At 55.3% G+C, this 16,407-nt stretch overlaps 1 protein-coding gene across 1 annotated transcript; it reads left to right on the forward strand.

Annotated features, from left to right (window-relative positions):
• Positions 1 to 51: 51 nt before the first annotated feature.
• On the forward strand, positions 52 to 15,885 carry LOC136051207 (IgGFc-binding protein-like; the record flags this gene model as incomplete). The annotated part of the gene is made up of 14 exons (XM_065740539.1): positions 52 to 986; positions 1,687 to 2,027; positions 3,052 to 3,622; positions 4,624 to 5,225; positions 6,296 to 6,848; positions 7,629 to 8,215; positions 8,739 to 9,306; positions 9,778 to 9,977; positions 10,123 to 10,264; positions 10,602 to 10,933; positions 11,394 to 11,967; positions 12,583 to 13,181; positions 13,907 to 14,471; positions 15,485 to 15,885. Coding segments are annotated over 14 exons (6,970 nt in total), but the record flags the coding sequence as incomplete, so codon positions are not given.
• Between the last annotated feature and the right edge of the window lie 522 nt (positions 15,886 to 16,407).

The raw sequence follows: 16,407 nt of genomic DNA on the forward strand, positions 1-16,407 counted from the left end.
AAAGAGCCTCTTGGTGACGTCTACCAAAGATATCAACGTTGTCATCGTCAGCTCCAAAACCTACAGCGTCGGAGCCACGGCGGTGTTGCCCGTCGACGCGTTGGGCACCGAGTACTTCGTGGTGACGCCCAACGATGCGGCCAAAGAGGGGTTGAAAGAGTTCGCCGTGATGGCCGGCAAGCAACCCTCAAGCGTTTCCATCAACGTCAAGGGGAGGCTTTATTTCCGAGGGAGGACCTACAGATCCGGCTCGACGTTTTCCGTCCCCTTGAGTCCCTACCAGAGCTTGCAGCTCCAAAGTGAAGATGACCTCTCGGGGACCAAAGTGACGTCGGACAACGTCGTCGCCGTCTTCAGCGGTCACACGTGCGCCAAGGTGCGCAGCGGTTGCGACTTCGTGGTGGAGCAGCTCCTCCCCGTCAGCATGTGGGGGAAAGCCTACATTGTGCCCCCCAACCCCGTGCAGAAGGTCCACGATCTTGTCTACGTCGTGGCGGCCGAGGCCACCTCCATCTCCTACCACAAGGGCAGCGTGGCCTTCACGAAGCACGTGGAGGCCGGGGAAGTCCAAGTCTTCCAAACGAGACCGAATTCACCGTTCTACGTGAATTCTTTGGCGGTGATTCAGGTGGCTTTCTTCTTCACCGGCTCCAAGAGATATTTTATTGGGCAAGACCCTTTCCTCCTTGCCATCCCGCCCGTCTCCACCTACTGCACGTCGTACCGCTTCGCTGGGTTGAGCGCACACAACTACGTCCTCCTCACGGCTCGAAATTCTGACACCAACGCCATCGTGAGAGGCCAACAGAAAGTGACGAATGGGGAATGGAAAGAAATCCCTGGCACGGAGTTCTCCTGGTCCGTGTTCAGCCTGAACGAGTTGGGAAGCACCTGGAGCACCGAGCACGAGCGCGCGACCTTCGGGCTGTTGGGTTTTGGATTTCAGAATTATGTGGGTTATGGTTTTGCCGGTCTGTGTGCTACACGTAAGTAGGGTCGGGGTGCGGTGGGCAGGGATTTAGGGCAGTGGATCACACAGCGGGGTGGGTGGTTGGAGGGGTTTTGGGCCGGTGGGATCACAGAACGGGGTTGGTGTGGGTTGGTTGGGTTTGGGGCTGGTGGGACCACAGAATGGGGTTGGTGTGGGTTGGTGGGACCACAGAATGGGGTGGTGTGGGTTGGTTGGGTTTTGGGGTGTGGGATCACAGAATGGGGTCGGTGGGATCACAGAACGGGGTTGGTGGGACCACAGAATGGGGTTGGTGTGGGTTGGTTGGGTTTTGGGGTGTGGGATCACAGAATGGGGTCGGTGGGATCACAGAACGGGGTTGGTGGGACCACAGAATGGGGTTGGTGTGGGTTGGTTGGGTTTTGGGGTGTGGGATCACAGAATGGGGTCGGTGGGATCACAGAATGGGGTTGGTTTGGGTCGGTGGATTTTGGGGGGGCGCTGCATCGTGGAATGGGGTTGATGTCGGTTGGTCCAGCCCACAGTTGGACTCTTCCCATTGCACCGGGATCCCACATCTGGACTCGGAGCTCCACCAGTGCTGGGAAGAAAGGAAGGATCACCCCTTTTTTACCCAATACTTTGCCCAGTGCAGCCGGGAAGACCATTCACATTCCTAACAGTTGAGGGCTCATGGTTTTTCTCCTCACTGCTCCCTGTATTTTCCTTCTCACCAGCTTCCTCCACGCTTTCCTGCTCTGACATCTCCTGCGAGGAGCAGGAGCAGTGCGAGATGGTGGAAGGAGAACCCACGTGCATCCAGGAGACCTTCTCCACCTGCTGGGTCGTCGGTGGGCCCCACTATAAAACTTTTGATGGGAAAACCTTTGATTTCATGGGCACCTGCACCTACACTTTGAGCAAGACCTGTGACCCAGCCGCCAACTTGCCCTTCTTCAGCATCGATGTCAAAAACAGCCACAGGGGCAGTGCCAAATCCCCCTACATCGACGCCGTGACTGTCCAGGTCTACAACACCACGATCGTGGTGGTCAACTCCGAGGATGGGTTCGTGAGGGTATGTGAGGAAGAAATTAATCAAGAGATAGGAAGCAATGCCGTGGGTTAACGAGTTTGTGTGTCGGGGGTGATGCTGCGTGGGCATTTCTTGTGTCTCAGAGAGGAACCTCCCATCAGGAATTTCCTTTGTGCTCTTTTGGTGGCACAGGTGGAAGACGAGGAGGGGAAAATGGGGTGGGGAAGTAGAGGGGAAAGAGGATTTCTGGGTTTGTTATTGGTTGGTTGGGTTGGGTGGGTGATCGGGGTGGTTGAGTTGGTTGGGAGTTTGGGGGGGATTTTTTGGGGGGTGGTTGTTTGAATGTTTCTCCGGGTGATTGGTTGAATGTTTCTTTGGGTGGTCGGGTGTTTTTGTGGGCGATTGAGAGATTGGTTGGGTGGTTGGGTGGTTGGACGGGTGTTTCTTTGGGTGGTTGGGTGGTTGGATGGGTGTTTCTTTGGGTGGTTGGGTGGTTGGATGGGTGTTTCTTTGGGTGGTTGGGTGGTTGGGTGGTTGGATGGGTGTTTCTTTGTGTGGTTGGGTGGTTGGGTGGTTGGATGGGTGTTTCGTTGGGTGGTTGGATGGGTGTTTCTTTGGGTGGTTGGGTGGTTGGATGGGTGTTTCTTTGGGTGGTTGGGTGATTAGGTGGTTGGATGGGTGTTTCTTTGGGTGGTTGGGTGGTTGGATGGGTGTTTCTTTGGGTGGTTGGGTGATTAGGTGGTTGGATGGGTGTTTCTTTGGGTGGTTGGGTGGTTGGATGGGTGTTTCTTTGGGTGGTTGGGTGATTGAATGTTTCTTTGGGTGATCGGGTGGTTGAAATTTTGGGGGGGGAGGGGCGATGGGATGGTTGGTTGAGTGGTTGGATGTTTTTTTTTTTTAGATGGTTGGTTGCTTTTTGATTTTTATTTCCTTTTTGCTGAGTTGGAGGCTTGAAGCTTACGAGACACCCCCCCCCAAAAAAAATAAAAGGAACAAATCCAATCTTATCGTTGCCTTGCATCCCATTTTTCCCATGATTTTTTGTTTCTCTTCTTTCTCCGTGCAGGTGAACAACCACCGCACCCGCCTCCCCATCGCCCTCGCCCAAGGGAAACTCCTGCTCCAACAGAAGGGCAGATTCGTCCTGATTAAAACCAACTTCATGCTGAAGGTCCTGTACAACTGGGACGGCCACTTGATGGTGAAGATCCCCAGCGCTCACTCCGGCAAAGTGTGCGGGATGTGCGGGAATAGCAACGGCGATCCCCACGATGACGCTCTGCTTCCCGACGGCACCTTGGCTCAGAACGTTGTGGTTTTGGGACAGGTCTGGAAGGTTCTAGACGATCACAGGATCTGCGTGGATAGCTGTAGTGGCGTGTGCAAGCGTTGTTCAAGGAGAGAGAGAGCGAAGTATAGCGCGGAGGCATTTTGCGGGTTGCTCGCCCAACACCAGGGACCCTTCCGAAGATGTCATGACGCTGTCCACCCCGGTATCTACTTAAAAAACTGCATTTCTGACCTCTGCACCTACGAAGGGCTCCACACTGTTCTGTGTCAAGCACTCAGTGCCTACGCGGGCAGCTGCCAGGAGGAGGGAATCGTTGTGGACGACTGGAGGACGTTGGCGCGTTGTTGTAAGTAGGAGAACCCCCCCCCCCTTGAGTTTTGGGGCTCTGTGAGCTCTAATGAAGGTGGGATTAAGGGGGGAATGAGCAGAGTGTAAGGAGGGGAATAAAATGAGTGGTGTTTGATTTGTCCTCTGTGCTTTTGGTCTCCGGAGAGAGGTGGGAAGGGGATGTTTTGAACGAGGTCACACCGAAGTGCGAGTTGAGCTGTGGGGACCCAAGGGAGCAGGATTTAGGGATAGAAAAGGTAATTGTGGCAAATTGGAGAAGAAAGTGCATAAGCACTGTGTAGACTGCAGGAAGTCCAGGAATCTCGGAAGTCCTGGATCCAGAAAATGCTGAGAGTCCATGGATGCTACCAGAAATCCGTGGAGATAACTGAGAATTCAGGGCAGTATACAGGTACTACCAGAAGTCCATGGGTATAACCAAGAAATCCATTAAGGTAGTGTGGGATGTTCATGGATAATACCAAAAGTCCATGGGAAAAGTGCAGGAAAATCCAGAAATCCGTGCAAAAAGGGCTGGATGTCCACGGGTTTTGTAAAGTATCCAAGAAAAATCACAGAACGTCCATGGAAAATTCCCAATCCGTGGTTGAAGCGCACAATGCTCATGGGAAACTCTAAAAATTAATGGGGAAAGTGAGGGATGTCCATAGGAAATCTCAAAAATCCATGCGAAATGTGGACAATATCCTTGGAAAATTTCAGGAAGTGCAAGATATCCATGGATACTATCAAAAAATAATGGGAAAAGTGTGGGATGTCCGTAGAAAATCCCCAAAATCCATGGGAAAAGTGGAGAATATCCATGGGTACCATCAAAAAATAATGGGAAAAGTGCAGGATGCCCACAAGTGCAACCAAATCCCCGCTCACCAAACCCACCACCACTAAAATCTCACACAAGATGCTCTCGGGTGCGGCGTCATGCTTTCTTACCCCCCCCCCCCCCAGATTAAACCACGACCCCATGGCAGCCCCCAATATCCCATCTCTTTTCCACAGTTCCCTCCTGCCCGGCGAACAGCAACCACACGGTGTGTGGGACCGCCTGCCCCACAACCTGCAACGACGCGGCCATCCCGTCCCACTGCAACGCATCATTGTGCACCGAGGGCTGCGGATGCGAGGAGGACTTCGTGTTGGATGCTGGGAGATGCATCCCCAAAACCGAGTGTGGGTGTGTTTTTGGGGATGGCCTCTACGGCCTCGGGGAGAGATTTTGGGCCGACGACGGCTGCACCGAGCGTTGCGTGTGCGAGGGGGAGCGGCGGAAGGCGGTGTGCTACAAAGCCGGCTGCAGAGCCAAGGAGGAGTGTGGGGTGAAGGAAGGCATCCGGGGGTGCTACCCTACAAGTTACGGGGTCTGCACGGCGGTGGGCGCCACGCACTACAAGAGTTTCGACGGCGGGAGGTTCGTCTTCCAGGGCACGTGCCTCTACCAGTTGGTGGGGTTGTGTAAGAAGAGCGAAGGTCTGGTGGACTTCCAGGTGTCGGTGCAGAACGGCCTCGAGGACGGAGGCTCTCCGTCCCTCATCGCGCTCGTGAAGGTCAAAGTGTACGGGAAGAGCATCACCATCAGCCAAAAGGGCCCCAATAAAATCACCGTGAGTTCACCCCAGTTTCTCCTTCCCACCCATCCCCCTCCCCCTTAATTTCTGCATTCTCCTCTTCCATCTCCTCAACCCGACCTCGTTGTTCTCATATTTATTTCCCCTCTCTTTTCCCCCCCCTATACTCAGAAATTGCAGAATATCAACACCCCCCCCCTAAAAAAAATTGTTTTTTGGATGCTTTATGTTCATATTTTGGATGCTTTGGACCCAAATCTTGGGTGATTTAGGGTCAACTTTTGATATTTTAAGTCCAGTTTTGGATGATTTATGTTCATATTTTGGATGCTTTGGACCCAAATCTTGGATGATTTGGGGTCAAGTTTTGATATTATAGGACCAATTTGGGATAATTTATGTTCATATTTTGGATGCTTTGGACCCAAATCTTGGATGATTTGGGGTCAACTTTTGATATTTTAAGTCCAGTTTTGGATGATTTATGTTCGTATCTTAGATGCTTTGGATCTAAATCTTGGATGTTTTGAGGCCAACTTTTGATATTATAGGACCAATTTGGGATAATTTATGTTCATATTTTGGATGCTTTGGACCCAAATCTCGGATGTTTTGGGGCCAGTTTTTCATATTTTAGGTCTAATTTGGGATGCTTTAGGGGCCAGATTTTGGACACATCTTTTTGGGGAGGATGATTCTTCAATTAGAGGAATCTTCACCTGAAGAGTTGGGATGTTTTAGGCCCAAATTTTGAACGTGTTAGGTCCACTTTTTTAACATTTTAAGCCCAAATTTTGTATTTCAGGTCCAATTTTGGATTCTTTATTTCCAGCTCTGGATGATTTAGGTTCATTTCTTGACGTTTGAGGCCCAAATTTTGTATTTTAGGTCCAATTCTGTATGTTTGAGGTCCAATTTTGGATTCTTTATTTCCAGCTCTGGGTGGTTTAGGTTCATTTTTTGACTTTTTAGGCCCAGATTTTGTATTTTAGGTCCATGTTTGTCCGCTTCAAGTCCAAATTTCACACTTTACTCAAATGATCCACTCTCTTACTTGGTTCCCAAGCCCTTTCTTTTTTTATTTTCTTTCGGATTTTGGCACTCAGATCAACGACAGATCGGTCAACTTACCCTACTCTCATGACGGGAAGATCCTGATCTACAGAGGTGGACGGGACGTAGTGATAGAGACCGATTTCGGCCTCACAGTCACCTACGATTGGCACGGCGACGTTGGCGTGTCGGTGCCCTCCACTTATGAGGACACCCTCTGTGGGCTCTGCGGGAACTACAATGGGGACACGGGGGATGAGATGACGCTGAAGGACGGCCGTGTGACGTCCGACCCCAACACCTTGGGGCAGAGCTGGAAGGTGGCTGACGTCCCGGGTTGCGTGGAGCTGCCCAGGAAGGAATGTCCCAACTCAAAGACCACCGTTGAGAAGGAGAAGCTTTGTGGGATCATCTCAAGGGTGGATGGACCCTTGAGAGGGTGTCACGCCACGGTGGAGCCCTCAAAATACGTCCAAAATTGCAAGCGTGATTTGTGCCTTCACCCGGAGAGGGAGGAGGTGTTGTGCCAACACATCGCTCACTACGTTGGCCTCTGCCAAGCTGCCGGGGTGACCATCGAGGAGTGGAGGACGGATGGTTTCTGCAGTAAGTTGGATGAATTTGGGGGATTTTGTTTTGGTTTATGGAGGGTGGTGAGGAAGTAAAGGAGCCCCGACCTTGGGATGAACCCATATGGGGACGAACCCTATGGGAACGGTCTCAGTTATTGTTTTATCCCACCCTGAAATCCTGTTGTTGTTTATGGCCAACGTGGAGGAGTGTGTCCCTTCCACCAAAGGACAGATCTCTTCTGGTCCTGATGGTAATGGGGGAAAATTTGGGGGCATTAGGGGGAAAATGTGCTTTTAGCAGAGAAAAACATCTTCAGTTGGGGGAGAAATACGTCCTACGTTTTGAGGGGAGAGGGAGAAGGGAATATACACTTAGGGAGGAAAAAAAATCTACATTTCACGGGGGAAAAAACATCATTTAGGGAGAAGGAAACAGACATTTTGGGGGCGATTATCTGGATTTAGTAAAAATACCGACATTTCTTGGGGAAAAAAGTCTGGAAAAGGGGAGAAAAATATCTACATTTGGGTCAGAAAGACTTTAGGGGTAAAAATCCATGTTTTCGAGAGAAATGTCTACATTTGGGAGAAAAAAAGTCTCCTCTGGGACAAAATATCCCCCAATATCTATGTTCTGGGGAAGATTATCTCCATACGGGGAGGGAAAACTGCTTTTGGAGAGAGGGAAGTATCTACAGTTGTGAGGAAAAAAAGGAAATGGTTAATTAGATGCTCTTTTAGGGCGCAGCTGTCCCCACTAAGAGGCCAAGTGCCAGCTCCCCTCATTGTTAACGATCCCATTTTTTCCACGCAGGGATTTCCTGCCCGGCCAACAGTCACTACGAGTTGTGCTCTCTGGACTGCAGCCAGACCTGCAGCAGCATCTACTCCCCACTGCGGTGCACCGAGCGGTGCCGGGAAGGCTGTGTTTGCGACGAGGGCTTCGTGTTCAGCGACGATGAGTGCGTCCCCATGGCCCTCTGCGGTTGTTTCCACCACGGTTTCTACTACAATATGGGAGAAATTTTCCACCCCAACGAGGAGGAGGAGTGCGAGTGCCAAGCGGGAGGCGTGGTGGCGTGCCAAGAAATCCCTCCTCGTAACGAGAGTTGTCAAATAATTAACGGGGAACTCCGGTGCTCACCGAGCGCCTTCGGGACCTGCGTGGTCACCGGTGACCAGAGTTATCTGTCCTTCGATGGGACGATGTTTGAGGTGCCCGGCACTTGTTCCTACATCCTCACTGAGAGCTGCACCAATGACGACGATGTCAGGCACTTTGTAGTGAAAATTAAGAAGGATCCCAGGCAAAGAAAGAAGGTTTCCGGCATTGAAACGTTGTCTGTAGAAGTCTACGGACTCAGCTTGACCCTGGAGCGAGGGAAGACGGGGGTGGTCATGGTAAGGTGGCAGCTGGTGGTGACAAAGTTGGTGACACAACGTTGGCTTTGTCATCAGGGAAGAGGGGACACGTCCCCACGTGCTGAGTCTTCCCCTGGCCAATGTTAACACTGACGGGGTCATGTTGACTCTGGCACGAAGCACAACGATCCCACTTGGGCCGGATTGGGGATTCAACCCTTTTTGGGTGCAAATATGATCTAAAAGTTGTGAGTTTTTTTTCACGGAGTGAAGAGCTCACTCCTTTCTCCAACTCAAAGCCACGTTCATTCCAATTTCCTCCTCCAGTGGTGAAATGGGAGCCATCCATTCATCCCAAAATTTGGTTTGGAGGCATCTCCCCCGATATTTTTTGCATGTATCTCCAAATGAAATCCATTTTTATCCCCGTTTCCCCTTCCACTCACCAACTGGGAGCCCTCAATTCATCCAAATCTCAATTGGAAGGTGTCTCCCCCCACATTTTCCACTCCCACCTCCATTTCCTGATGCTCACTGAGGGTTTCTCTCCCCTCTGTCCCAGGTGGACTCCATATCCCACCGCCTCCCAGCCATCCTGAGCCAGGGGCAGGTCCGGGTCTACCAACACGGGACGGGCGTTCATCTTCAGACCGACTTCGGCCTCATCGTACGCTCCGACCTCCACCACCACATCGCGATCACGGCCCCGCAGGGCTACCAGGGCCACCTGTGTGGGCTCTGCGGCAACAACAACGGGAAAATCGAGGACGATTTCCTCTTCCCCGACGGCCACCCAGCTCCGAACGCCACCGCCTTCGCTTCTGCGTGGAAAACGCCCGACGTGGCATGCGATGAGAAATGTCCCAAAGACGACTGCCCTGTTTGTACAGAAGAGAAGAAGAAGATCTTCCAGAAACCCAACTACTGCGGCATCCTCACCGACCCCCACGGCCCCTTCTCCTCCTGCTCCAACACCATCAGCCCGGCCCTATATTTGGACGCCTGTACCCGAGACCTCTGCCTTACCGAGGGGAGCAGCGATGTCTTGTGTCGGAGCATCCAGAGCTACGCGTCCTCTTGCCAAGCTGCCGGTGTCACCGTAGAGGCGTGGAGGAAACCGTCGTTCTGCCGTAAGTCGGGGACGAAAGAAGTGGGGCACTTCTTCCCTGGGGATGGAGCGAAGGGAGAAATATGGACAGAGGGACGGGCGTTGAAGCGGCCTCCGTGTGCAGGGTGACACAAATGTTGGGATGGGAAAAGGGCATCGGTGGGGATTTCTGTTTGTTTGTGGGGCAAACGGGGAAAGGGAAATGCCAGCGCCAATGGGGTCAACTTTAATTCCTCTTTGGGGACAAATGGGAACCACCAACCCAATGGATTTTCCTTCCTCTGTGGGGGGACAAATGGGAACCACCAACCCAATGGATTTTCCTTCCACTTGGGGGTGATGCCAGCACCAGTGGGGCAGATTTTTTGTTCTCCTTGGGGATAAACGAGAGGAGCCAACCCAAGCACCAACGGGGTGGATTTCCAATGGTCTCAAGGTGAAATTCTGGACTTCCCATCGTTGAGCCCCGAGACATTCATCCTTTTCCTTCCAGCCCCAAGATGCCCAGCAAACAGCACCTACTCCCTGTGTGCCAACCTCTGCACCAACAGCTGCTCGGGGCCCTCGGGTGCCTCCGAATGCCCCCAGACCTGTGCTGAAGGCTGCAGCTGCAACAAAGGGTTCGCCTTCGATGGGGAGGGCTGCGTCCCCAAGGAGGAATGCGGATGCTTTGTGGATGGGATATATTACAAGGTACTCACCTCTTGATCTCGGCTTCGGGTTTTGCTGATCGCTTTCTCCCCACGTTCAGGGCTGCACAGTGCGAGTGAGGACATCTCCCCCTCTTCCCCTCTTCCCCCTCTCTCCCCCCCATCCTTTGCACCCTCTCGCCCTGCAGCCCCACGAGTCGATCCTGAAGGAGAACTGCCAGCAGCGCTGCACCTGCACCCCCGGCAAAGGTTTGGATTGCACCAGCCACGAATGCACAGATGATGAAAGCTGCGAAATCCGGGATGGGGTCATGGGTTGCATCAACCAAAGTAAGTGGCGTTGGGAAGAGCGAATCCCAGCGCTTGGTTCATAACCCGACAGCAAGGGGAGGGAGGTGGGGGCCGTAGATTTCAGCACAGAAAGGTTGTGGGAGGATTTCGTAAGCATCCCTTGGCTTTGGGTCAAGCTGTGTCCGATTTCAACCACGGCTGCACTTCATCAAAGAATGAGAAGGGATCCTGGGGAAGGACACAGCTCATTTGGGCACTTCTCTGCATGAAATCGGGTTGGAAAATGAAACGGTTGGGCTCAGTGCTGGATGGTTGCGCTCCTCTCCAGCGCATCCACCCCGCATCCATCCCCTGTGGGCGTTTTCTTCTCTTGCAGACCCCTGCAAAGCTCTCGGGTGCCGACCGAGGGAGAGGTGCAACCTGGAGGACGGCCAGTCCAAATGTGTCCCCTCCTTGGTGGCCTCGTGCTGGGCTTGGGGGGACCCCCACTACCACACCTTCGATGGGCTCGATTTCGACTTTGAAGGCACCTGCACCTACACCATGGCTAAATTCTGTGGAAATGACCCCAAGTTGGTGCCCTTCAAGGTGGAGGGCAAGAATCAGATCCGAGGTGGGGTGAAATCCATCTCCTACGTCAGCTTGGCCAACATTGAGGTCTACGGGCAACGCATCTCCATCCACTGGAGGGAAGTGGGCAAAGTCAGGGTGAGTTGGCCCGAGACGGGCAGAGTTTGGGCCTAAAGTGATCAAGGTTTGGGACACAATGGGAAGTTTGGGCCTAAACTGATGAAGGTTTGTCCCAGATGGACAAGATTTTGGCCACAATTGGTGGTTTGGTCCAAAATGGTCGGGTTTGGGGCCTGAACTGGTCAAGGTTTGGGCCCAAATGAATGGTTTGGTCCAAAATGGTTGGGTTTGGGGCCTAAACTGGTCAAGGTTTGTCCCAGATGGACAAGATTTTGGCCAGAACAGATGGTTTGGTCCAAAACTTGGCAGAGTTCGGTCTTAACGTGGTCAACTTTTGGGCTGACACGTTCACTTCGGCCCCAAATGTTCAAGATTCGATCCCAAACGGGCCGACATCGGTCCACAGCGATTACACAATCGCAAGAGCAAACCAACATCGTGCAAGTGCAGCCCGTGCTCACCCCTTGCTCCCACCCAGGTGGATGGTGTGCTGACTCTGCTCCCGGCCAGTTTGCAAGACAACAAAGTGCTGCTCTACCAGAGCGGGATGACGGCGGTGCTCGAGACGGATTTCGGCCTCCGTGTGACGTACGATTGGAACTGGCACCTGGTGCTCGACCTCCCCAGCAGCTACTCCGAGCAAACCTGCGGCCTCTGTGGCAACTTCAACCTGCAACCTGGGGACGACGTCCCCGTGCGAGGGGACGACCTGGCTGCCTCCATCGTCTCGTGGGCCTCTGATTGGAAAGTCCCCGACGAGGACCCGTTCTGTTGGGATTTTTGCGACGGGGAGTGCCCCGTGTGCGAGGAGGAGAAGAGGGAGCTGTATTCGGGCAACCAGCACTGCGGGCTCATCAAGAAGAGCTTCCAGGGACCCTTCAGGGCTTGTCACGACGTCGTCAGCCCGCGGGATTTCTTCCGGAATTGCCTTTATGATGTGTGCATGAGCGGAGGAGCCAAGAAAATCCTCTGCAAGACGCTGGAGACGTACGCGTCGACCTGCAGGAAGAACGGGGCGGTGGTGCACGACTGGAGGACGCCGGCGGGATGCCGTGAGCCATGGGGATTTGCTTCATTTGGCTGTGGGATGTGCAAAAAAAGGAGGGTGGTTTTGTGACGTGTGAGGAGCCCTCAGTGGGACAGCTAGCTGCGGGGGGCACGCAAAACGCTCCGTGGATTTGCACAGGGCTGTGTCCCCAGGGGGAACGTTGCACTGTGCAAACACACCAAGCATCCTGCACACAAAAGTCACGTTGCATCCACCTCCCCTCTCTCCGTGTGCAAGCACTTTGCAACCCCGCTGCATTTCTGCTCTCTTTTGCTCATCCCACTCTCTCCCATTCTCCTCTTGCGGTGTTTCCAGCTTGCACAGAAGGGTTTGGGTTTGCATGGAGAGGGAGGAGCTTGTATGCATGAAGGACCCGGGCTCTTCTTGGAGGGATCGGGGTCTGCGTGCATGAAGGACCCGGGCTCTTCTTGGAGGGATTGGGGTCTGCATGCATGAAGGACCCGGGCTCTTCTTGGAGGGATCGGGGTCTGCATGCATGAAGGACCCAGGCTTTTCTTGGGGGGTCCGATCTCTGCATGCACCCACTCCTAAAGCATTTCCAGCTTGCACACAAGAGTTCCTTCTCCCTTTTCCCTCCCCCCTTTCTCTCCCCTCGCAGCCTTGCCCTGCCCCGAGCACAGCCACTACGAGTCCTGCGGCAGCGCCTGCCCACCCACCTGCACCCACCGCGACGCCCCGTCCTCGTGCACCCAACCCTGCGTAGAAACGTGCGCGTGCAACCCGGGTTACGTCCTCAGCGGAGCACAGTGCGTGCCCTCCTCCAGCTGCGGTTGCACCCGCGACGGTCGCTACCACGCCCCGGGCGAGGAGTTTTGGGAGGACGAGACGTGCCGCTCGCGGTGCCGCTGCGATGCGGAGCTGGGGGTGGTGGTCTGCAACGAGAGCAGCTGCAAAGCAGGCGAGCAGTGCCGGGTGGTGGGAGGGGTACGGCGTTGCGTGGCCGTGGGGCGCTCCGTCTGCGTGGCCACGGGGGACCCCCACTACACCACCTTCGATGGGCGGCGGTTCGACTTCATGGGGACGTGCGTCTATCAGTTCGCCGCGCTCTGCTCGGACGACCCGACGCTCGTGCCCTTCAATGTCACCGTGGAGAACAACCAGCGCGGCAACCGAGCGGTGTCCTACACCAAAGAGGTCACCTTGAAGGTCTACAACGTCACCTTCGGCCTCAGTCAGGCGGAGCCCAAGAAGCTGAAGGTATGGAAGAGGGAGGGAGGGGTTGAAGGTTCCTCGAGGGGCGACGTGTGGGGTGGTGATCTTGTTGCGTGGCGTCTGGGTGGGCTCCAGGGTCCTTGTGGGGCACTTGGATGGGTTTTGAGGTCCTTGTGGGACGCTCGGGTGGGTTTTGAGGTCCTTGTGGGACGCTCGGGTGGGTTTTGAGGTCCTTGTGGGACGCTCGGGTGGGCTGCGAGGTCCTTGTGGGACGTTTGGGTGGGCTGCAGGGTCCTTGTGGGGCGTCTGGGTGGGTTTTGAGGTCCTTGTGGGTCATGTGGATGGGTTGTAAGGTCCTTGCGGGGCACTTGGTTGGGTTGCGGCCTTGTTGGGTTGGCCCTGGTTGGGTTGCGGCCTCGTTGGGTTGGATCTGGTTGGGTTGCGACCTCGTTGGGTTGGATCTGGTTGGGTTGCGGCCTCGTTGGGTTGGATCTGGTTGGGTTGCGGCCTCGTTGGGTTGGATCTGGTTGGGTTGCGGCCTCGTTGGGTTGGATCTGGTTGGGTTGCAGCCTCGTTGGGTTGGATCTGGTTGGGTTGCAGCCTCGTTGGGTTGGATCTGGTTGGGTTGTGGCCTCGTTGGGTTGGATCTGGTTGGGTTGCGGCCTCGTTGGGTTGGATCTGGTTGGGTTGCGGCCTCGTTGTGTGGGCTCTGGATGGCCTGAAACCTCGCTGCACGTCATCACACCATCCCTCCCCCCCCTTTTTCCCAGGTGAACGGCCTCCTGGTGGATCTCCCCTTCCGCCACAACCACCAGCTCCACGCCTACGCCAGCGGCGTCCACGCCTTCCTCCAAACCGACTTCGGCCTCATCGTCACCTTCGATTGGTACAGCTACGCCCGCGTCCTCCTCCCCAGCACCTACTCCCGCTCCGTCTGCGGCCTGTGCGGCAACGCCAACGGCGACCCAGCAGACGACTTCACCTCTCCCGACGGGCAAACAACCACGGATGAAAACACGTTTGGGAACTCCTGGAAAGTGGCCGACGTCCCCGGTTGCAACGCTCCATGCACGGGCGACTGCGGCGTATGCAGCGAAGCGGAGAAGCGCGCCTACCGCGGCGACAAGCACTGCGGGCTGCTGGTGAAACCACGAGGGCCCTTCGCGAACTGCCACGACGTCGTGGACCCCACGCCGTACTTTGAGGACTGTCTCTTCGACGTCTGCCTCTACAAGGGTCACCAGGAGGTGGCGTGCCGTGCTGTCAGCGCTTATGTCACCGCCTGCCAGAGCCGCAGGGTCAGCATCGCGCCCTGGCGCACCGCCGCCTTCTGCAGTGAGTTGGGGGCTCGAGTGCAGCGAGGGCTTTGGGTTTGCTTGGGGGGATTGGGGTCTGCGTGCACACATGAAGCGTTTCCATCTTGCACTGAAGGGTTTTGATTTGTATGGAGAGATTGGGGTCTGCGTGCATGAAGGATCCGGGCTTTGCTTGGAGGGATTGGGGTCTGCGTGCACACGTGAAGCATTTCCATCTTGCACTAAAGGGTTTTGATTGGTATGGAGAGATTGGGGTCTGCGTACATGAAAGACCCGGGCTTTGCTTGGAGGGATTGGGGTGTAAGCTGCACTGGCCGACGCCTTCGCGTTGTTTCCTATGGGTTGACCTGGCCGACCCCTTTGCGTTGTTTCCTATAGGTTGACCTGGCCGACCCCTTTGTGTTGTTTCCTATGGGTTGACCTGGCCGACGCTTTTGCGTAGTTTCCTATGGGTTGACCTGGCCGTTGTTTCCTATGGGTTGACCTGGCCGACCCCTTCGCGTTGTTTCCTATGGGTTGACCTGGCCGACCCCTTCGCGTGGTTTCCTATGGGTTGACCTGGCCGACCCCTTCGCGTGGTTTCCTATGGGTTGACCTGGCCGACCCCTTCGCGTGGTTTCCTATGGGTTGACCTGGCCGACCCCTTCGCGTTGTTTCCTATGGCTTGACCTGGCCGACCCCTTCGCGTTGTTTCCTATGGGTTGACCTGGCCGACCCCTTCGCGTTGTTTCCTATGGCTTGACCTGGCCGACCCCTTCGCGTTGTTTCCTATGGGTTGACCTGGCCGACCCCTTCGCGTTGTTTCCTATGGGTTGACCTGGCCGACCCCTTCGCGTTGTTTCCTATGGGTTGACCTGGCCGACCCCTTCGCGTTGTTTCCTATGGGTTGACCTGGCCGACGCCTGCGTGCTGACGCTGAGGGTGATGATGCTCTCCGAGGACCACCTCTGGAGGTCCCTTCAACCCCTACGATTCTATGACCTGCCCTCAGTCCCCACGTTCACACCCACCCCCTCCCCCCCATCTTTCCAGGCCCCGTGTGCCCCCCGAAGCATCACTACGAGCTCTGCGGCCTCGCCTGCCCCTCCTCCTGCCCCAACCAGGATGAAGACGACGGCTGCGAGCCTTCCTCCCCCTGCACCGAAGGCTGTTTCTGCGACTCCGGCTTCATCCAGAGCGGCTCCCTCTGCGTCCCGGCCCCGCAGTGCGGCTGCTCTCACCGCGGTCGCTATCTGCAACGGGGAGAGGAATTTTACCCCAGCGAGAGCTGCAGGGAGCGGTGCGTGTGCCGAGGGAACGGAGAGGTGCAGTGCGAGCCGGCGAGCTGCGGGGGAAAAACACGCGTGTACGGTGAGGGATGGGGTGAGGGGATGCTACCCCGACGGCTGCGGGCGCTGCGAGGTGTTGGGAGCGGCGGCGTTGAGGACGTTTGATGGGATGCTGCTGCATTTCGCTGGGACGTGCACCTACACTTTGGTTGCCGTGGAGGAGGAGGAGGAGGAGGAGGAGGAAGAGTTCCTGGTGAGGGTGGAGAAGGAGAGGAGCGGGGCTGAGCCCCTCGTGAGGCAGCTGCTGGTCACGGTGCACGGGGTGACGGTCGGATTGCAGCGGGGCGTGCGAGGGGAGGTGAAGGTGAGTGGGGGGGAGGGGCAGAGGGGCTGTGGTTTGGAAATTCGGGGGTGCGGAGCCCGGCGGGGTCTTTGATTGCAAATGGGAGCTTGGAAGTACGGCTTTGCAACCCCAGTTTGCGATCCAAGCCATCGTGGGGTGCAGAGCAGTGCATGCCCCCCCGATTTTGGGGTGCCAATCAACCCTTTCAAGCCCCAGTTTGCAATCCAAGCCATCGTGGGGTGCAGATCAATGCATGCCACCCCAATTTTGGGGTGCCAATCAACCCTTTCAAGCCCCAGTTTGCAATCCAAGCCATCGTGGGGTGCAAAGCAGTGCATGTCCCC

The sequence above is a fragment of the Cyrtonyx montezumae genome, unplaced genomic scaffold, assembly GCF_038088225.1.
Source record: "Cyrtonyx montezumae isolate F1298 unplaced genomic scaffold, pur_monq_1.0 scaffold_276, whole genome shotgun sequence".
In the NCBI taxonomy this organism is placed as follows: Eukaryota; Metazoa; Chordata; class Aves; order Galliformes; family Odontophoridae; genus Cyrtonyx; species Cyrtonyx montezumae.